The sequence below is a fragment of the Carcharhinus amblyrhynchos genome, chromosome 7 (assembly GCF_965287045.1).
Source record: "Carcharhinus amblyrhynchos chromosome 7, sCarAmb.v2.hapA, whole genome shotgun sequence".
Lineage (NCBI taxonomy): Eukaryota > Metazoa > Chordata > Chondrichthyes > Carcharhiniformes > Carcharhinidae > Carcharhinus > Carcharhinus amblyrhynchos.
In genome coordinates this window covers 31,966,061-31,989,241 of record NC_137330.1, presented here as the reverse complement: position 1 = coordinate 31,989,241, position 23,181 = coordinate 31,966,061, and the positions used below count along the sequence as shown (strand labels likewise).

General features: G+C 43.0%; 1 protein-coding gene across 1 annotated transcript; it reads right to left on the bottom strand.

Moving 5' to 3' along the window:
• Positions 1–6,448: 6,448 nt before the first annotated feature.
• On the bottom strand, positions 6,449–16,695 carry rps7 (ribosomal protein S7). The gene is made up of 7 exons (XM_080192095.1): positions 16,635–16,695; positions 15,956–16,039; positions 14,116–14,187; positions 10,477–10,620; positions 10,322–10,386; positions 8,619–8,769; positions 6,449–6,564 (listed from the first exon to the last, which is right to left on the bottom strand). The coding sequence occupies exons 2-7, from the start codon at positions 16,028–16,030 to the stop codon at positions 6,487–6,489; spliced, it is 585 nt and encodes a 194-aa protein (XP_080048221.1). The 5' UTR covers positions 16,031–16,039; positions 16,635–16,695; the 3' UTR covers positions 6,449–6,486.
• Positions 16,696–23,181: the final 6,486 nt, after the last annotated feature.

Sequence of the window (23,181 nt, the reverse complement as noted above, 5' to 3'; positions counted from 1 at the left end):
GCCCCAGCACCGATCCCTGGGGCACTCCACTAGTCACCAACCGCCAATCCGAATAGCACCCATTGACACCTACTCTCTGCCTCCTATTTGACAGCCAATCCTCTATCCACGCTAACACCTTACCCCCAACTCCATGCCCCCTAACCTTCTGTAACAACCTTTTGTGCGGCACCTTATCAAACGCCTTCTGAAAATCGAGAAACACCACATCCACCAGTTCCCCTCCGTCCACTGCACTGGACACATCCTCATAGAATTCCAATAAATTCATCAGACACGACTTCCCCTTAACGAATCCGTGCTGTGTCTGCCCTATCAAACAATTCTTCTCAAGATGCCTCACTATTTCTTCTTTGATGACGGATTCAAGCATTTTTCCTACAACAGACGTTAAACTAACCGGCCTATAATTCCCTGCTTTTTGCCTGCTACCCTTTTTAAACAGCGGCGTAACATTAGCCGTTTTCCAATCTTCCGGCACTTCCCCGGAATCCAGCGAGGTTTGGAAAATAATCACTAGGGCATCTACTATCACCTCTGCCATTTCCTTCAGAATCCTGGGATGCATTCCAGCCGGTCCTGGGGACTTGTCCGCCATCAGTCCCGCTAGTCTGTCAAGCACTACCTCTCTAGTGACAGTGATCGCATTCAGGCCCTCAACTCCTACCATCCTTCTGTCTTTAATACCCGGCAAACTATTCGCGTCCTCCTCCGTGAAGACCAAAGCTTACAACATTTTTTTTACTCCACCCGCTGTATTACAGTGCGGCGATTTAATTGTACCCATGACCATAATATGGGAAGAATGTGATTGCACTGGAGAGGGTGCAGAGGAGATTTACCAGGATGCAGCCTGGGCTGGAGGTTAGGAGGAAAGATTGGATAGGCTGGCACTGTTTTCCTTAGAGCAACGAAGGGTTAGAGGGGACCTGATAGAAATGTGCAAGATTGAGGTGCATAGATAGAAAGGCACCTTTTCCACTACTAGAAATGTCAATAACCAGGGAGTTGGATTTAAGGTAAGAGGTGGAAGGCTAACAGAGAAGATTCTAGAGAGCTTGTAATACCAATAGGGCTTGGGGGCTCTACCAAACTATGTAAATAACCCAAATCAACAAAAGCAGGAGAGCAAAATGAACCACGAGCAATGCTAATGAAGCACTGCCTGGCTGGAAAGTCTACTCTCAAACATTGAGATTCAATTAATTGCATTTGTAAAGGGATGAATATAGATACTTTTTCCTCCACTCCCCCCACTTTGTAATACTTTGGACGTTGGTACTTCTGGCCAGAGTGAAGGGCTGTAGTTGGTGACTATAGTACTGGGCTCAGGAACTCAAGTTCAAATCCCACGATGAAAGTTATGAAATTTATGTATTTAAAATCCAGGTATGTAATGTGCAGGCTAGACTGTCACAAAATCCTGGCTTATATCCAACTACAACCTCAGTCACTTCAGACACACATTACTTGGGTAGCAAGATATAGACAGTAAAAACATCCTGTTCAGTCACTCACATAACTAAAATAGGTAGCGAGGGTCAATTTGACAGCATCATTTTCAAATACACACTAAAAACAGTTAATTTGAGCATACACAATACATTCCTCCTCTCCCAGTTCTTTCCTCCTCCCTCACCGAGATATCACATTTTACTTCCTCCTCAGCCTCAGGCATTAAGAGCATCCGGGCAGCCACACTTGCCTACTACCTTGTGCCCTGGGATATTTCCTAAGTTAAATTTGCTACATCATGCAAAATTATTAGAGCCCAAGTCAAAGCTTTTGGTCTTCATGGACCACTTTGCTGCACACTATCATACAGCCTGCTGGACTACAATGCTGAAACAACTATTAGCATCAATTTAGAAAACAATTAAACCTGGTATTCTGATGAAATTTTTCCGAAGTAACAGTGCTAAGAAAAAAACCTTCCAAGTCTTCAGGTTCATATTATGTAAAGCAATCACTTTTTATTACGAAGCTACATCTTTGGCACAAAAATCATTTGTCTTTTGAGATGAAGGAAAAATATGTTTAAAAAGGAAAGCAAAATGTACATGACAAAACAAATGCAAAATACTGCTGAAGCTGTAAATTCTCAGGTCAAATAGCATCCAAAGTGAGGTCAATTGGGGTCACACAGAAGCTAGCACTGCTGCCTCAACACCAGGGGTCGATTCCTGGCTTGGGTCGCTACGCAGAATCTGCACATTCTCCATGCCTGTGTGGGATTCATCCGGATACAGTTATTCCCATAGTCCGAAAGACATGCTGGTTAGATGCATTGACCATGCTAAATTCTCCCTCAATGTACCTGAACAAGCGCCAGAGTGTAGCGACTAAGGGATTTTCACAGTAACTTCATTGCAGTGGTAATGTAAGCCTACTTGTGACACTAAAAATAAACTTTAAACTATACTTTAAACCGTAAAACTTTAATTGCCTTGTCAGAATGGGAGATGAGAAATAATAGGTTTTAAACAAGGCAGGAAGGGGAAGAAAAAGAAGGAAGGGTAGTGAAAGAGGAGAGGAAACAGCAAGGCCTATGGTAGGGTGGAAAGCAGGCTATGCTGTTCGTTGAGCTCCCAAGTGAGCTTCACCCAGGAGACAACACGCTATCCAGCAACTCACGAAAAGCCAGGTATACCAAGTTCCCACAGCAACATCTTTTCTTGATTTAAAGGAGATTTAAAAGGTAGTGATTTAAAGGAGAGGCTATTTAATGCAAGAGGAGAAGGAGGGCTGTGGCAAATGGAGACTGGCAACTGAAGCAGAGAGGTTTGGTGGAGGGGCAGAAGTTTACTGACCCTAGTAAAAAGGAACACTAAAGTTAAGATGGCAACATATAGGAAGAGCTACAGTTGTAAATTAAAAAGACAAAGGGAGAAAAATTAACACAGCAAGAATCAAGTCCTGTGGGGAAGGGCAGGCTGAAACAATGGATCTACCAAGCCAGTTAATAGAACTTGGGCAAGAAGAAAAAGTGTGGGAGTGAGGACTGAGATGGGAGGCAAGCAAATTAGGAAAAACAGGAAGATTTCCACAAAGATCAGCAGCAAGGAAAGAACTGCTTAATACATGTAGTGCCACGGGCCAGAGGGAGGTAAGTGGTGATGTTGGAGAGTTTGCTGTTCTCCAGCAAGCAGCACCACCCTTGCCTGCCAGCATGAAAAACAGATCTAGTCGTGTAACTGGCTGCAACACAATTATCAGCATTTGCCGTCCAAGAAAATTATTGAACTTCTAAGTGCGAGAGTTGGAAGGTATCTAATCCAAAGTTTCAAACTTTAAATGGAATAGGTCATGGATGAAGGTGGGAGGAAGAGTTAAAGTGATGAGTGACTGGAAGCTTAAGGTCTCATTGTAAACTGAACAGAAGTGTTCAGCAAAGTTAGCACCTGGAGTTTGGTCTTCCCATTATAGCAGAGACCAGACTGTGGGCAATGATATACTTCACTAAGGGATATATGAGGCTCTGGGCAATAACAGTAAAGGTGAAAGGATAGATATTACATCCCACACAATGAGAACAGCAGAATAGAGTGTTGAGCAAATGACCCCTTTGGAATGCTGAAACTGACTGGGAGCAGGAGATGAGTTCATTAATGTCATCAAGTTAGAGGTGGCAGAGGCTAAACTGTTGAATGTGGAGGCTGGTGGGATGGACAGAGGACAAGGAACCAGCCTAATATCTGAAATGGGTGGGTTATCTTATCAGCTAAGAATAGATAGGCTAGGCTTGTAGGTGCTGGAGTTTAGAGGACTGGATTGAAATCTTTAAAATCCTGAGGGGTTTTGACAAGGTGTGTAATATATGGGGAGGATGTTTCCTTTTGTGGGAGAAACTCAAACTAGGGGTCACACATTTAAAATAGAGAGAGACACAAAGTATCTTACTTGAAGGGTTACACATCTTTGGGGTGGCACAGTGGCAAGCACTGCTGCCACATAGTTCCAGGGACCCAGGTTCAATTCTGGCCTTGGGTCATTGCCTGTGTGGAGTTTGCACATTCTCCGCATGTCTGTAAAGGTTTGCTCCGGTTTCCTGAACTCCAAAGATATGCAGGCAGGTTAGGTGGATTGGCAATGATAAATTGCCCTAGTATCCCAAAGACATGTAGAAGAGAATTAGTGGGGTAAATGTGGAGTTACAGAGATAGGACCTGGGTAAGATGCTGCCAGGGCTAGTATGGACTAGATGGGCCAAATGGCCTCTTCCTGTATTGTAGAGTTCTATAATCCTTGTAACTCTTCCTGGCAGAAGCAGTCTCTGCATATGTTAAAGGCAGAAATAGATAAGTTCTTGGTGAGTAAGGAGTGACAGGCTGCATGCAGTTTGAGGTTATTATCAGGTTAGCCATGATCTTATTAAATTGTGGAGCAGGTTCAAGGGGCTGATAGGCCAAGCCTGCTCTTTAGTAAGAATGGCCACTCAAACATTAACAATTAAGTTCCAATACCTAAAGCAATTATACAGGAGTCAATTTTCACAAGAGGAAAGTAAAATGGATCAACTACCTAAAATTTTTGTCAAATGCTTTGATACCACCTATCAGAAGATGTCCATGTGGAATTGGAGTGGCTTTGTGTTGTTTGCATTAGAACCAACATCGAAACATTTGTCTTAGAATCTAGGAATTGAGAATGAAGGCTAATGCAGAAACATCCCTTTACTGAACACCAGCATCAAAATTTAAGTAAAATGTGGCTGCTGGAGATCAAAAATTAAAGCAGAAAATGTTAGAAAAAACTCAGATCCAGCAGTATCTGAAGGGAGAAATTTAATTACAATTTATGTAAATGATTTGGAAGAGATGGTTGCCAAAATTGCTGATGACAAATACAGGTGGGAAACTAAGTTGTGAAGAGGGCATAAGGAGACCACAAAAATTACACATTTACCCATTTTGACAGGAAGGAAAAAAGCAGCCTTGCCTTAGTGCATAAATCACTAAATGCCAATATAGGAGAAAACAGGAGCAGGAGGCTGCTGTTTGCCCTTTAAGCCTGCTCAGCCATTCACCACAGTCACAGCTGATCATCCAACTCAACAGCCTAAACCTGCTCACTCCCCATAATCTTTGGTCCCATTCAACCTGAGTGCTATATCTAGCCACAAAAATATAGAAAGTAGGGTATGAAGGTACAGCAAGATAATGTTTGTTTTTTGAGGAGAATGGAATACACAATTAAGATTATGCTTCAGCTATATAGAGCACTTGAGACAACAGCTGGATTATTGGTCTCCAAATTTAAGGATAAAAGGTATGCTGTAAGAAATTCAGAAGTTTAGCAGACTACTTTCTGGAATGGGTGGGTTGCCTTTATGAGGAAATGTTGGGCAGGTTTGGCTTGTATCGGCTGGACTTTAGAAGTCATGATGTGGGAATGCCGGCGTTGGACTGGCGTAAACACAGTAAAAAGTCTGACAACACCAGGTTTTAGTCCAACCGATTTATTTGATAATACTCACAAGCTTTCGAGGGGACTGCCTCTTCGTCAGGTGAATGGAGAGTTCACCTCTCCATTCACCTGACGAAGAGGCAGTCCCCTCGAAAGCTTGTATTATCAAATAAATCGGTTGGACTAAAACCTGGTGTTGTCAGACTTTTTACGGACTTTAGAAGAGCATGAGAAGACGTAATTGAAACTTAAACATCCTGAAGGGTCTGGACAGCATGGCTGTACAAAGGATGCTTCCTCTTGGAGAATCTAGAACTAGAGGTCACTGAAGAATAAGGAATCACCAATTTAATTTTTCTCAGAGGGTTGAGAATCTCTGGAAGTCTTCCTGAGAAGGTGGTGAGAGTGTTTCTAAGTCAGAATATTTTAAAAGCAGAGTTGGAAATTGATAAGCAAGGGCATGATAGGGTAGGCTGGATGCAGATTTGAGATTACTATCAAATCAGCCATGACCTTATTTAAATGGCAGAGCTCAAGGGATTGAATGGAATATTCTTGCTCGAGAATCCAATACAATGTTTCTTTGTAAATAGCATCCTGTTGTCCAGTGTCAAATAAAATGAAGACAGTAGCTACATTCATTTTGCAATTGTCCTTTATTTAAAAGAGGTTTTGAAATCTGCAATCTCACAAAGACTCAGCTCCACACTGAAGGCCTTGCATTTGAAATTCAGCCTTGGGCTGAGAAGTGGTAACAGCCATGCTGCACAAGCAGCAGGCAACAACCATCTTCAATAAGAGAACCTAGCACTTGCCCTGATCTTCAATGGAATTATTACTGAAACCCCACCAGCTTCCCAGGGTTCAAAATTAAGCAGAAACTTAACTGCGTGAGCCACAATCACCATGTTTTTGTTTAGTACTATCTTCACATTAGATGAACACGGAAATGCTCCTCTTCTAACCAGAATGAGCAGAGATCAACTCAATTAACAAGAGGAACCAAACATCTTCACAACCTTAAAAAAATTACAAAGGCAAATATGACCAATTTTTTTTATTTAAGCCATTCTGAACAATTTACAGTTGGAACTCTGGGAATTCATATATAACATCTTTGCCAGTTAGTTTCTTGTAGACAGCAGAAAATGTATCCACCTAGAAAGAAAAAAATACATCAGATAACTAAATCAATTAGTTAAAATGGTTAACAAAATGCAAGCTTAATGCTGAAGGAAATTGCTTCAGGATACAAAAACAGCACTGGTGTACTCAGCTACTAATGTTAAATGGCACTGAAGATATATATGTTGGCGTTTTAGTGAATATAGATCTTTGTAGAGATTCTAGTAGCTTTTCACTGAGACTTAGATGCCTCTTGCCTGTTGGTTGGTTAGCTATAGTTTTATAGCTAACCAGCCAACAGACAAGAGCCACGTGATTAAACACTTACCCTCCTTGACTCAAGTAGAGCAAGATTGGAGGGATGGCAGTTATTTAAACATGGCAAAAGTCTTCTGGGATTAAAAAAGTTCAGAACCAAGTGTAGCATATTTGGTCATCAAATTCCTGAGCAAGGCAGTATGGACTTGAGGATTATATCTGCCAACCTAATTTACTAATGACACCTGGATGAGTAGACTGCAACTCCTTCCTAGTTCAATAGGACAAGAACACTAATGGGCGCTGGACTGAGATAATATTTAACCACCGATCTTTTGCAACCCAAGAGGTTTGAGCATAACTAATCTGTGGGACACCTTCAAACTCGATCCTTGACTCAGCCAACCAGTAGAGTGTGCCCCTACAAGGAAGAAGTACCACTCTATATGTGGATTTCTCTAGCTCAGACTAGAGTCTGAGATGGAATTAGGCAATGCTATGGGAACAACGTGGGCACGGACAGGTAGTCAGTAGCTCAGTGTCTAACAAGATACTAAGGCTGTGAGCAGTTTGGTTTCACTCAGTAACTGAGAAGCTGGATCAAGTCAGCAGTTATGAAATGGATTTATGGTTTTGGTATTCCCAACATTTAAGTGGACAAAATGTCTATTGATCAAAAACTGGATGTCAGGTAAACAGTCCAGCAGTTTGGCAACAATGGAGGAATTGAGATGTAGAGCTGAATGACATCAGCATACATGTGAAACTAACAAGTACTTTTAAACAATGTTAACAAGGGGTGGTGCATAGACAAGAAAAAAAGTCCACTGCACACCATAATTTTTAGACTTCAATCTTTGGAATTCAGTCAAAAACACTGCATTCAATAAACACTTGGAATCCTGAAAACTTAAGATATTTAACAAAACTCACCACCTGAATGTGAATAAAGGTGTCTCAGTTCTGCTCATTTGTAGGTTCCCCATAATTCTCCAGACTATAAAGAAACTTCAATGTCTATCTCCACTTGGAGGACAGTTTACTAAATAGCATAGTGGCTGCATCACTGAGCTAATTAGTCCAGAGGCCTGGACTAATAATTCAGAGTGGAATTCAAAACCCAGCAAAACATTTGGTGATTTTTTAAAAAGAAACTACGCTAACATTAGTAATGTTGTCTGGTCTCTCAAAAGCTCATCTGGCTCAACATCCTTCAGAGAAGGGAAACTAGAATTATACAGGCCACATTACATGTGTGACAATGCCATTCAAAAGTCTCTTAAGGGCAATGGAGTTGACTCTAATCTGGCCCCAAGAATGGGTTTGCTAATGACATCCTACAAATTAATTTTAAAAATTGTTGATAGTTTGGCAATTGCCAGCAGTAGGTTAAAAAACCTTTGGCAATAGGTAATTCTACAGAACTATCATACTGCAAGTTGAACATTAACATCCAAGGAGTGACCAATGCCAAGGAAAAATCCATGCAGATTACCAAACTGATTGACAGTTCCTTGTAATCTTCTGGAATTTCACGCACAATATTAAAATGTCATCAGCTGTTTAATGACAGAGCATTAAATGCCCCTCAAATGGTACACAGTACATACATTTGATTTTGGATATCTACATTAGAAAGTTTCAAATTAAACATCAAGTGGCAATAAACAGGTTCCAATATTTATAGAATCCGAACAGCTCCCCGCACCAACTATAAATTAGAACAGGAGATCACTGGAAGGGAATCCCTCAAATAATGAATAGTGGCAAACTGTGCAAATATATTAAAGCAACACACATCTGCATTTCTGGGTTTATGTGAAACTCACTTTGTGTTCTACATTGTTCTGTTGTGCCTTGTCCAAATGAACTTTGATGAGCCTTGTACCATCCAGTTTCACACGAATTCTCTTGCCCACAATTTCACTAGGGAACACCAAGTCTTCAAGAATAGCATCATGCACAGCAGTCAATGTACGGCTGAAAGTGAAAAATTGGACGCTTAGTTACAAATACAAAATCTGATGAAAAATTCAGTTTGAAGTTAAACTCTTGATATCAAGTTAATCCTGATTGTTTCTCCAATATTCAGCACCCATTACCCAGTAAAACCATCAATCTTAAATCTCTCAGGCACTCCAGGGGCAGGGAGGTGGAATGCCTTTTTTGTAACTGTTGACACAGAATTTGGGATTTGCAAGATTCCCCAACGAAAATTTGGAAATCGCTGCTGCAGTCAGACTCTCGGATATTTAAGACTAATTGAATATTTGGTCTTCAGTATTACCAGTATTATTGTGAGTGCAAAATACTGGAAAAACAATTGAAAATGTTCACAAAGCATACTTCAAAACACTGAACATCTTCTCTGACATTAATGCCTGGAAAGGACTCTTGCATGGATAAGTTAAACGTTTGGCCATAATTTTCTGGAACATACATGCTGCAGGAACCTAACAGCTAGCCATTCACACTCAAGAACCTAAGTAGGAATAAGCATAGAGGTTGCTTGAGACTGTGATTCAACACAATCATTGGCTGACCATGGACTTCAACCCCTGTCCTGTCTAATCCCCATTCCCCTCTTTCCTCCTCTCCACCACAACTAGTCTAGAAATGTGCATCTCAGCTTCAAATACATCAAATGATTAAGCTTTATCAATGCTCTGGGGCAGATAATTCTAATATTTGGAAGCCTTTGAAAGAAGAAATTTCTCAACTCCACCCTAAATGATTGACCCCTTATTGAAACTCCGTATTCAAATGCTGGGAACTGGTCGGATTTTAATGCCTCAAGACTTAGTCCCTTTAAACATTCTAGCATCTAGATTACCCTGCAACTCTGGTAACACATGCCTTCTACAGTGAAGACAACACACTTGTTCTGTCTCTGCCATTTTGTCATTACCAAAATAACCTCACTTGCCTGCCTCTAAGAGACAAATGTTTACTTTAGTTACTTTTTAAAAAATATACTTAAAGCTATTGCAGTCTGCTTTTGTAGCCTTGACTAATCTGCTTTCTTCCCCAACCAACTTTTGGTAGCTCTTGGCTAATTTTTAAAAACACTCCAAATCATCAAGACTTATTATTCTTTACAATTTATCTGCGATATTCTTCCCCTGCAACTATAATGAAATTCATGAAGTATCACACTTGTTTTGTCTTGCTTAACCAACTGTGTTTGTAGTGACTGTTTGAGCAAGCTGCCCAATTAATCCTATTTTTCACAAGTCATATCATGGCTTCTAAACATTTATACAATGTTCTGTAAGGTACATAGAAACATGGATATAGATTGAAACTATGCATCCAGCAGTCTTAGCAAGTCAATGCAATGCCCTAATCTGACATCCTACTATATTCATCTATACCACACATCTTTTGGGAAATAGACTACACCTGTGGTCTGCTGTTTTTTCTGATAAGTTTCCCCAGCAACCTGTAACATAAAACCAAATGGTGTGCCAAATCATTTCTGCATATACATTTTACTGAATGTACAAATACTTAGTCATAAAGAGATATTTACCTTCTGGGACGCTTCTGCTTGTTCTTGTTTCTACTTTTTCTGGTTGGTTTGGGCAAAATTCTCCTCTGTAGAAAAAAAGGCATTTATTTTAAGTTCATGCAGTAAAGGTGGAACTCGAGGCCAAATTTCACAGCAAGTTCAAAATTTGATTTTACCTGTGCGATGAAGACAACGTGTTTACCACTGAATTTCTTTTCAAGTTCTCGCACAAGCCGCACCTGGATCTTCTGAAAAGACTTCAGTTGGGGTACTGGCACAAAGATAATGATTGCTTTTCTGCCACTGCCAACTTCAATTTCCTATTAACAAGGCAGCATAAAAAAATTATCTACTCAAATTTTAACAATTGAATACAGTAAAATCCAAAAAACAAACTGACAGCACCCACACCCCCTTAAGGAGAGGAACGTTGATTTCCCCTGGAACAGTGCACATTTTGCAAAAAGATTGAAAGTTTGTCAAATTATACGGCGCTTGTTCTTTCAATTCAACAGAAAATACAAGGCACCTTTAAATATGATGAAGCATTCCCAGCCATTTCAAAGATTAATTAACCTTGGCATGCCCAAAAATTTCACAGCAACAGTCTAAATCAGTCTGGAACCAAATCCAACAAACAGGCATGGGGATCACAATGCTTATGGACTGCAACGCCACTCACTTCATGGTTTCAATATCCAGCTAGTGAATAAGAGGCTGGCATCAGTTAAAGCTAGCCTGCCATTTAAAAGCAAATCAACATTAAAAAATGCTGATCAATGGCAAGGGCTCAGATGCAGTGCCAAAAGAAAGTCAATGACCTCACATGATCTATAATGGTCAGTGAATGAATCTCCAAATGACATCCTGCTAACTGCACCATCAGCCTCAGGCATTTCTCAAGTTGTCCCCCTATCAATCTCCATCAATTACTGCTCATTTAATTTTTGCTACAACTCCAATCTTGGCACTGCTGTAAAAGGTCATACCCACATTGCAGAACTGTTACACATCGTAACCATGTCAGCCACATTATCCAACAGATTACATAATGCTCATTGGCACTTAACTTTATAAATCGTATGAAATATTTATTTTATGCAAAGTTACTTTTCTTTTGCAGCAACCAAGCAGATATGATATTGAAAAGACAGAGGCAAGACGTCAGTGGATGCATGAAAGATTAAGTGCTGCAATTGAATTGCATCACTCTGGCTGCTTCAAAAACAGATTTCACTCCTCCTTTCCCCAGCCTGCTCCTGAGCTGCTCGCCATATAGCTGGCTGCAAGGGTCATCTGCTCATGATACAAAGTTCTGCAGCATACAGTCAACTACCACAAATCTTGTCATCTGCTCTGACAGCTGCTACCTGCAAGCAACAGAAGCATCTTCTAACCAAGTCAATGGAATGCCGCATCATACTTTGTGAAACATCACGGCTTTTGCAGCATGCATGCTGCACATTCACACACACCCAGCCATATGGTCAATGGCTAGCTTGTGGCCCAGTAGTAACTCTGGTGTGTAGTGATGTTTCAAATGCAGCTGGCACAGACTGCTGCATAATGACAACACAATAACTATTGTCAGAATACCAAGTACCTGCACCATTTGCTGCCACTGGTCTCCAATGTTGTTAAGGGAGTAGAATCTCTTTCAGTTCCAACTATGAGGAAGAATTGATTCACATCAAATTTTTAAGCTCAGTATCTAGATTCACGATGGCCAGTATGAAAAAAGACCTGAGAAGTTATTAAGCTAAGAACAGAAACCACTTGAGGATTCAAATTGAGATAGCCACTATATCCACAGGTCCAACAAAGCAAACTATTAATACAGTAACGAGGATATAAAACAAGATATTTGCTGCAAAATATTCCTGCACCAGTTTGATGCCGGAATCCTTTGTGAAAGTCAGAATCTTATTTGAATAGCAGTTGCACACTGGGGCCAACTTGCTACATTTCAACAATACCTCAGGTGGAAGATCCCTCATTTAATTTCTAGCATGGTAGAGATGGATATCAAATTGTCTCAATTTCTCACTAATTTGTCGTTGGATAGTTTCTCACGTTTGTCAGGAGATGCATCAGTGTGCCAGAAAGGGGGTGGGGATCTCACCAAATGCACCAGAATACCTGATGACAGAAACTTGAACTGCCTAATATGACAGGCCACTCGACCCAAGCACAGTCCATGCAGGTGCTTATGCTCCATCCAACACTCATGTCCTTTCTTATCTAAAATCAACTGTAATAACAATCTACTCCCTCCTCCCTCATGTGCTTGTTCGGTTCCCACTTAAACATACTTTTGCTTCAAAATTTCACATTCTTTTAACTCTTAGGGTGAAGAAGTCTAGTTATCCTAATCACCTATTGGATTCCTTGGTGACTACCTAATATTGATGGCCTGTTGTTAGCTTCTTCTCTATAAGCAGAAAATCTCTGTACCTACATGATCAAACCCATTCATAACATTAAAGTTTTATTAAGTTGTCCCTCAGCTTTGTTTTGACCACTGCAATAACAAAATTACAACAGCATCAGTATTTGAAAAGTCCAGTGAGCTTGTTCTTGACGATTTAAATCTCAGGAGAAAAACAACAGTAAACACTGGACCCAAGTCTTGTTGATCAGTCAGCAGTCACTCCAAACCCACAGACAATGGCTATTTGCAAGAAAGGACAATCACAACTGTAGAACCATACCCTCATGAGCAAGTGCAATTCTCAGGAAAAAGAGTGAATGAAAACAAAAAATAAAAATAACAGCTGCAAACACGAGGCAATTAATAGGACAAATTCAGCTCAACAGTTGCATTCTTGTGCACAATTACAATCCCAGGTTACAAATGTGCTATGAACAGGTAGCATTAATTTTAACACCCATGTGTCCACTGCCCTCGTCTTTCATTACATTGTCCTTGGCAGTGGTCATAATTCGGAAAGGTCTTTTGGTGAGTTCCTGCAGTGTATCTTGTGGATGGTACACATTGCTGCCACTATCAGTGGAGGGACTGCCAAACAATCAGGCTGCTTTGACCTGGATACTGTCAAGCTTCGAGTGTTGTTGGAGCTGCATTCATCCGTGCAAGACAACAGTATTCCATCACGTGCCTGACTAATGCCTTGTAAATGGTGGACACACTTTGGATTGTCAGGCGAGATATTCATTGCAGAATTCCGAACCTCTACCCTGTTCTGGGTATTCCATGCCACTTTGGTCAATAGTAACCCCTAGAATGTTGGTAGTGGTGGATTGATTGATGTTTGGCACAGCAGCAGGGACCCAGGTTAGATTCTGGCCTTGGGTGACTATGTGCAGTTTGCATTCTCCTTATGTCCGCGTGGGTTTTCTCCAGGTGTTCTTCTGGTTTCTTTCCACAGTCCAAAGATATGCAGGTTAGGGTGGATTCACCATGGTAAATGCATGGGTGGGGGGGGGGGTGCCTGGTAGGACACTTGGAATGGCAACACAGACCTGAATGGCCTATTTCACAATAGGGATTTTATGGTAATGCCATGGGGACGTGGTTAGATTCTCTCTTGATGGTTATTGCCTGCCAATCAACCCAAGACTACTCCTTGCTGCATCTGGATATGGACTGCTTCAATATCTTCAACGTTGTCACAAATGGTGCTGAATTTGAGCAACTATCAGAGAACATCCCTATTTTGGGCATTCTAATGGAAGGCAGGTCATTGATGAGACAGCTGAAGATGCTGGGCCTAGGGCATGAACTTATTAAAACATTCTGTTCTCTCCTCATCCAGTACAAGAAATAGATGTCAAAACAATCTTAGAAAACCCACCTTAGCAGCTGTAATGTTCAGCTCCCGCAACTGAGCCTTCAGATCAGAGTTCATTTCTAACTCCAGAAGAGCCTATAAGACAAGTTGAAGCAGTTAACTATCTATCAATAACCTACCTCATGCAATTCCAAGAGAAATAAAAGTCTTAAAGTCATAGCCTTGAGGACAGACTACATGGAGCAAAGACTGAGGAGAGATTTTGGTAGGTATACAAGATTGACAAAATAGCAAAAACCAAATGTGCACATTTTGTTTTAATTCATTTATGATAAGTGGACATCACCAGTAGGCCAGCACTTATTGTCCACCCCCTAATTGTCCTTGGGAAAGTGATGGCAAGGTGCTCTCAAAATGCTGCAGTCCACATGGTGTATACACCCACAGTGCTGTTACTAAAAAGTGGCAGGATCACAGCCCAGCAACAGTGAAGCTACAACACCATTTTCAAGTCAGAATGGCAAATGAATTGAAGGGGAATACCTGGGGAGGGGGTGCATATGCATCTGTGTGTGTGTGCGTGTGTGAGAGAGAGGGGAAGTGTTCCCTTAAACTGCTGCTCTTGTTCTTGGAAATAGTCGCGGACTTGAAGGTACTGCCTTGGTGAGATTCTGCAGTACAGCTTCTAGATGGTACATATAGCTGTCACTGTGCATCAGTGCTGGGAAGTATAAATGCTTGTGGAAGAGGTGCCAATCAACTGGGCTGCTTTATCTTAGATCGTGCAGAGTTTCAAGTGTTGTTGGAGCTGCACTCATCCAGGCAAATGGAATATTCCATCACTTCTAACTTGTGCCTTGTAAGAAATGATTGCTAATTGTCATAAAAATCTCTGGTTCATTACCCTTCAAAATTGAAATTGGTCATCTTTGCCTTCCCTATGTGTGACTCCAGATCCAGTCATGTGGTTAACTCTTAATTGGCTTCTGAAATGGCCCAGCAAGCCACCAGCTTAAACAGCAATTACAAATGGGCAATAAATGTCTGCCCAGCCAGCAACACCCACACCCATGCATGAAAGAAAATGCTGGATAGTAAGTTACTTGCTGTAGAATTCCTAACTTCTGGCTTGTTCTTGTAGCCACAACATTTGTATGGCAAATCCACCAAATTTCTGGTCAATCGTAACCTCCATGATGTTGACAGCGGAGATTCAGCGATGGCAACACTATTGAATGTCATACAGTGGGCACAATAAGTCATCTCATAACACCAGGTTAAAGTCCAACAGGTTTATTTGTAACCATGAGCTTTCAGAGCACTGCTCCACACACCTGATGAAGCAACACTCCAAAAGCCTTTGATTCCAAATAACTAGCTGGACTTTAATCTGGTGCTGAGACACTCCTTAGTGTGCCCACTCCCTGTCCAATGCCAGCATCTCCACACCATGACATGTGATTCAATCTTATTGGAGATGATCACTGGATGACACTGCATGGCAAAGGCCACTTACTGCCGGTCAACCCAAGACTGGCTATTACCCAGTTCTTGCTGCTTTTGGACATGAACTACCTATGGTAAAGTTACTTAGGAGTATGAATTTAACTTTCTGGACAAAAAAAATTGCACGATGCCCAGGAACATTTTTTAAATACATAATGATGACTTGGAAGTAACTGTCCAGTGCAGTTGAAGAGAAGATGAATAAGCTCAAGAGATATCTGGGTGTGCAATTACTGAGTTTCGGGGATTGAGCTGGGCAATAGGACTGACTGGTTCGCACTAGTCATGGGCCAGGTAGCCTTACATTACGAGCACATGTCAATACAAGGCTGAGTACTTAAACTAGAAATTTCACTTTCGTATGTACCATAACACTTAAGCAGAGATCTTGACTTACCTGGGAAATGCCAGACTCGAATTCGTCCGGCTTTTCGCCATTAGGCTTTACGATTTTGGCGCTGCTACTGAACATGGCCAGTCTCTGAATTGAAAGAGAAAGTTAGCCATTAGGCACTGTTTTAAAAACTATGCCCTGGACAAGAAGAGACTCCGCGCGCTGGCAGCGGATGTCAGCCAGGGTCAGCTTCAACATTAGAGAACGAGAGGCGCTTCAATCTGGGCCATGCAGAATGGAACGCGGCCCGGAACCGCGGGCCCGCCTATAGAACAGAATGCGGCCCGGGACCGTGAGCCTGGCTGCAGAATGGAACGCGGCCCGGGACCGCGAGCCCGGCTGAAGACTGGGCCAGGGACAGCACGGCTTTCCCGGGTGCTCAAAATAGAACGCAGCCCTGGAGGGCGACCACCACCCCCGCCCCCACAACCTCCATGGCCCACCTCCAGTCCCGGGGCCGTAGTGCGCAGACTCAGTCCGCTCCCACACCCTCTCCGCCAAACTGACATACAAGTCCCCTCCCGGATTGCCCCTCTCACGGCCGCCATCCGGCCGCACCACTACTCCAATCCGAGACATCTCACCCCCAGCACCCGCTACCCGCCGCTGGTCCTTCTATATGGAGCGGATTTGCAGGGTAAATGGAGACAAGTTCACGGAGCCCCGGAAAAGTGGCACCGACCTGAAGGAAGAGCGGCCGAGGAAAGGGGGGGATTATCGCGAGATTTCGCCTTTAAGACTAAGCCCCGCCCCCTCCCAGAGTGAGGGATGCTGGGATCCGCCGGGGGACGGGTTCCACGGTCACCATAGAAACCGTCTGGCCACGCCCTGGGGACCACAGAGAGCAACAAACAAGTACGACGTAACCTTCATGTTCTCTCTATGATGTGAATGTGCTGGCGTTGGAATGGGGTAAACATAGTAAAAAGTCTGACAACACCAGGTTTTAGTCCAACCGATTTATTTGATAGTAAACGCACAAGCTTTCGGGTTAGTCCCTTCGTCAGGTGAATGGAGAGTTCTGGCCTCAGACAGAGCATATAAAGCACAGACAGTTTACAGATTACTGATTAGAATGCAAATCTTTGCACCTAACCTGCTGTTCAAGTCTCGAAGTGGCCGACAATGTGAGTGGAAGGAGCACTGATCACAGTTTAAAGAGATGTGTATTGTCTCCAGACAGTACAGTAAGTGAGGTTTTGCAAACCCAGGCAAGTGTTGGGGGTTACAGATAGTGTGACATGAACCCAAGATCCTTGTCTCTGCTCAGCGCAGAGTCGCTGAGCAGAGACTGATAGCCAAGTTCCACACACATGAGGACGGTCTCAACAAGGATCTTGGGTTCATGTCGCACTATCTGTAACCCCCAACACTTGCCTGGGTTTGCAAAACCTCACTCACTGTACTGTCTGGAGACAATACACATCTCTTTAACCTGTGATCAGTGCTCCTTCCACTCACATTGTCGGCCACTTCGAGACTTGAACAGCAGGTTAGGTGTAAAGATTTGCATTCTAATCAGTAATCTGTAAACTGTCTGTCCTTTATATGCTCTGTCTGAGGCCAGAACTCTCCATTCACCTGATGAAGGGACTAACCCGAAAGCTTGTGCGTTTACTATCAAATAAATCGGTTGGACTAAAACCTGGTGTTGTCAGACTTTTTACTCTCTCTCTATAACATAGAATCCCTACAGTGCAGTGAAGGCCTTTTGGCGCATAGAGTCTGCACCGACCACAATCCCACCCAGGCCCTATTCCCGTAACCCCACATATTTACCCTCCTCCCCCTGACACTAAAGGGCAATTCATCATGGCCAATCAACCTATTGAGCACATCTTTGGAGTGTGGGAGGAAACCAGAATACCCAGAGTAAACCTACACAGACATGGGCAGCATGTGCAAACTCCACGCAGACAGTGACCCAACACTGGAATTAAACCAGGCACTGTGAGGCAGCAGTGCTAACTACTGTGCCACTGTGCCGCCCATAATTACCCTTACACAGGCTTCGATGAGACCCCATCTTTTTCATTATTGTTTCATAGAAACTATAAGCAGGAGTAAGCCATTTGGCCCTTTGAGCTTGCTCTGCCATTCGTTATGATCACAGCTCATCATCAAATTCAATATACTTTCATAGGATGTGGGTGTCTCTGGCGAGCATTTATTGATGTGGGAATGCCGGCGTTGGACTGGCGTAAACACAGTAAAAAGTCTGACAACACCAGGTTTTAGTCCAACCAATTTATTTGATAATACAAGCTTTCGAGGGGACTGCCTCTTCGTCAGGTGAATGGAGAGTTCTGGCATCAGACAGAGCATATAAAGCACAGACAGTTTAGAGATTACTGATTAGAATGTGAATCCTTACACCTAACCTGCTGTTCAAGACCTGAAGTGGCTGACGATGTGAGTGGAAGGAGCACTGATCACAGGTTACAGAGATGTGTATTGTCTCCAGACAGTACAGTAAGTGAGGTTTTGCAAACCCAGGCAAGTCACGGGGGTTACAGATAGTGCGACATGAACCCAAGATCCCTGTTGAGACCGTCCTCATGTGTGCGGAACTTGGCTATCAGTCTCTGTTCAGCGACTCTGCGCTGTCGTGTGTCGTGAAGGCCGCCTTGCCCATCCCTAATAACCACTTGAGAAGGTGATGGTGAGCTGTCTTCCTGAACTGCTGCAGTCCATGTGCTGTTAGGGAGAGAATTCCAGGATTTTGTCCCAGTGAGAATCATAGAATTCCTACAGTTCCGGAAAAAGCCATCCAACCCATCGAGTCTGCACTGACTCTCCACCCAAGCCCTCCCCTCAGTCCTACCCCTGTAACCCCATGCATTTACCATGGCTAATCCACCTAACTGAGTGAACAAACAGTGATATTGTTCCAACTCTGGATGGTGAGTGGTTGGAGTGTAACTTGCAGGTGGAGATATGCCCATGCATCTACTGTCTTTGTCCTTCCAAGTGGTATAAATCACTCACAGGTTTGAAAAGTGCTGTTGAAGGAACCTTGATGAGCTTACTGAAATGCATCTTGTAGGTGGTACACACTACTGCCACTGTGTGTCAATGGTGGAAGAAGTGAATGTTTCAGGTGGAAAACTGTGCAGTTGTGGGTTCCATACTTCAGGAAGCAGGCAGTACAACAAAGGTTTATGGAATGAAGAGGTTGACGTGAGAGATTCAGTAGACTAGGCCTATATGTCTACGTCTATGTTCCATAGACTTTAGAATAATTAGATGTTTTATTTTGTTTCTCTTCATGCATCTACAGGTACACAAAGCAGACTTTAATTTCTATCAGAAACCAGTCTCTAGTCTACCAATAGAGGCTTATAGCTCGAGAGACATCACTCCGTATCGTGAAGCTCTCGACCATTTCCACTTTGTCCCCATTGATGCGGACAAGCGTGCGTTTTCCACTGCGCTTCCTGAAGTCGATCACTATCTCCTTTGTTTTGTTGACATTCGCAAAGAGATTATTGTCGTTGCACTAGTTCACCAGATTCTTTATCTCATTCCTGAACTCCATCTCACCATTGAGATCCGACCCTTTACAGTGGTGTCATCAGCAAACTTGAAAATCAAGTTGGAGGGGAATTTGGCCACACAGTCATAGGTGTCTAACGAGTACAGTAGGGGGTAGGGAACACAGCCCTTTGGGGCACCGGTGTTGGGGATGATCGTGGAGGAGGTGTTTTTGCTTATCTTTACTGATTGCAGTCTGTGAGTTAGGAAGTCTAGGGTCCAGTCACAGAAGGAGGAACTGATCCCTAGGCCACTGGAGATGAGTTTTGTAGGAATAATGGTGTTGAAGACTGAGCTGTAGTCAATAAATAGGAGTCTGACATGGGTGTTTTTGTTGTCTAGGTGTTCCAGAGTTGAGTGTAGGGGCAGGAAGATGGTGTCTGCTGTGGACCTGTTGCAGTGATCGGCAAACTGTAGTGGATCCAGGCAGTTTGGGAGGCCGGAATTGATTCATGCCATGACCAAACTTTCGAAGCACTTCATAATGATGGATGTTAGAGCCACCTGATGATAGTCATTACGGCATGCTGCCTGGCTTTCCTTTGGTACCAAAATGATGGTCATCTTTTTAAAGCAGATAGGAACAACAGGTTGATGTAAAGAGAGGTTAAAGATGTCTGTGAATACCCCCGCCAACTAGTCCAAGCAGGATCTGAATGCTCGTCCGGGTACTGTCGCTTTCCACGGGTTGACTTTTGAGAAGGCTGCTCTGACATCTGCAGACCTCGGATTCGGGTTCGTTCAAGGCTTCTGGGCTGGACAGCGTGCTTTCACTGATCTCTTACTCAAAATGGGCATAGAATGTGTTGAGCTCATCAGGGAGGAGTGCATTGGTGCCAGTGATTTTACATGCCTTCATCTTGTAGCCTGTTTTGCAGATCTTGCTATAGGTGGTGGGAGTCCACGTGGCTAGCCTGGGACTCTAGCTTGGTCCTGTACTGTCTTTTGACATCTCTAATGGATCTCCATAGATCACAGCTGGATTTCGTGTGTGGGTCAGGGTCACCTGACTTGAACACCTCAGACCTGGACTTCAATAAGCAGTGGATATCCCTGTTCATCCATGGTTTCCAGTTGGGAAATACACAGATTTGCTTCTTTGGCATACAATCTTCTATACGCTTACTCATGAAGTCAGTTATTATAGTGACATACTTGTTCAGGTTGGTCGCTGAGTTTTTAAATATTGACCAGTCTACTGACTCAAAGCACTCAGGCAAGAGTTCATCTGATTCCTCAGACCAACATTGCACGACTTTCTTTACCAGATTCTCCTGTTTCAGTTTTTGCTTATAAGCAGGAATGCAGCCTTGTGGTCTGATGGGTTTTAAATACTCAGGGAATAAGGGAATATGAGATAGGAGTGTGGAGTTTGTTGAATGGCAGGGCAGGCTCAAAGGGGCCTATTTCAAATTTCCAGAACCTTCAATAACTAGCTTTTGGCAACCTTTTTACAGTTTGTGGATGACTGCAATGTTGTTGCTCACTCTGCACCAGATTTGTAAGCCACTCTCAATCTCTTACAGGAAACAAAGGACTTAGGAGCAGGAATAAGCCATTCAGCCTTGCTTCATCATTCAATAAGAAGGGAGGTCACATGATGAAAGAGCAGCACTCTGAAAGCTTGTGAATTCAAATAAATCTGTTGGACCATAACCAAGGTGACTTATCACCTTGTCCACTCTAGTCCAATACCAGCACCTCCACATCATGGCCACCATTCAATAAGATAATGGCTAATCTGGTTGCATCTCAACTCCACTTTGCCATATACCCCTCATAACCCTTGATTTCCTTGTCTATCAAGAATTTATCCACTTCTGCCTTGAATAATTTCAATAACGCAGCCTCCCCTGCTTTTTGGGGAAGAGAATTCCACAGACTCATAACCCCCATTGACAGAAAAAAAATCCCATCTTTGTCTTAGGCTCGGAATTAATGACTGATGTGGGGATAATGCATATGTCATTTATTGTTGAGCCTTGGGGGTAGTGGCAAAGCTGAACTTGACAGTTGGTGGTTTCTATGTTTGTCAACCTTTGTTAGGTTGGGGGAGTGTAACCTCACTGTCAAGCAGCATATGTCACTCACCCCCTTATCACCTCTCAGATGCTGTTATCTCAGCACTGTCTGCAGCTGAGGCAATACATATTTTGCAAGTGAACACATAGTTCTTCGCCAGGCCTTGTCGGGATTGGAGCTTGTGTGACTGAGTCATGTGCAATCTCCTTCCAAGTCATAAGTACGTGTTGTTTTGATGAGACCGTGTATGTTACTTGTTCATGCCAAGAGCCTGAAGCCCTTTCCCTTACAGGTGCCAGGCATCACAGTCATGAGCCTGTAGGTTGGTCTGATGGAAGCATACCAGATATGGTGGCATGCCCACAACAAGAGTTATTGAGGTTGAAATCAAGAGATCCTGCAGGAACTTCACTCTTACTGAAATTGGGCGGCAGTAAGGATCTCACAAGTCTGTCAGGGGATGAACCCAGCTCCTTCATCTCCTCATCTGGCAGTTCCTCATCTCTTTGTTGCACTAGGTTTTAGGGGGCTCAGCAGATCACAATGATCCAAGATACTCTCTCTTTGGTTTGTACTGCAGCACTTTGCCTAAGCAGTCCAAGCAGGGAACCATATCTTAAAATCATAGAATTCCTAACAGTGCAAAAGTAGCCCAATTGGTCTAACAAGCCTGCACCAAGGACAATCCCACTCAGGCCCTATTCCCTTAACTGCACATATTTATCCTTATAGTCTCCCTGACACAAAGGGGAAATGTAGCATGGCTAATAAATCAAACTCCCTTATCTTTGGACTGAGAGGGGAAACTGGAGCAGCTGGAGGAAACCCCGGTAGACATAGGGAGAATGTGCAAACTCCCACAGACAGTGACCCAAGGCCGGAATTGAATGCGGGTCTCTGACGCTGTGATGCAGCAGTGCTAACCACTCAATCGTCCAATAGTCTGTTCTATTGCTGTCCTTGTGGCATGGGCAGTATTGTACCTCTTCTCTGTTGAACTTTATGAATTCTGTACAGCTGTCATGAACTGGGTCTTTCAGGCTTTCACCTGTCACCCAGCAGGTAGCCCTAAGGTTGTGCAGGGATTGCAAACACCTGTGTATGATTAAAAATGATATGGCGATGCCGGCGTTGGACTGGGGTAAACACAGTAAGAAGTCTGACAATACCAGGTTAAAGTTCAACAGGTTTATTTGGTAGCAAAAGCCACTTGCTTTCGGAGCACTCGCTGCTCCTTTGTCAGGTGAGTCACAGTAAGAAGTCTCACAACACCAGGTTAAAGTCCAACAGGTTTATTTGGTAGCAAAAGCCACTAGCTTTTGGAGCACTGCCCCTTTATCAGGTAAGTGAGAGTTCTATTCACAAACAGGGCATATAAAGACACAAACTCAATTTACAAAATAATGGTTGGAATGTGAGACTTTACAAGTAATCAAGTCTTAAAGGTACAGACAATGTGAGAGGAGAGAGCGTTAAGCACAGGTTAAAGAGATGTGTATTGTCTCCAGCCAGGACAGTTAGTGAGATTTTGCAAGCCCAGGCAAGTGTGACGTGAACCCAAGATCCCGGTTGAGGTTGTCCTCATGTGTGCGGAACTTGGCTTTCAGTCTCTGCTCAGTGACTCTGCGCTGTTGTGTGTCATGAAGGCCGCCTTGGAGAACGCTTACTCGAAG

What these genes read in the sequence shown, in the direction of transcription:
- rps7 (XM_080192095.1), bottom strand. Translation starts at nt 16,030, where the DNA reads ATGTTCAGTAGCAGCGCCAAAATCGTAAAGCCTAATGGCGAAAAGCCG. An exon ending in TCGAGTCTGGCATTTCCCAG is followed by an intron (nt 14,188 to 15,955) that starts GTAAGTCAAGAT and finishes CTTGTCTTATAG; the next exon opens with GCTCTTCTGGAGTTAGAAAT. An exon ending in AAGCAGAAGCGTCCCAGAAG is followed by an intron (nt 8,770 to 10,321) that starts GTAAATATCTCT and finishes TTTCACTTTCAG; the next exon opens with CCGTACATTGACTGCTGTGC.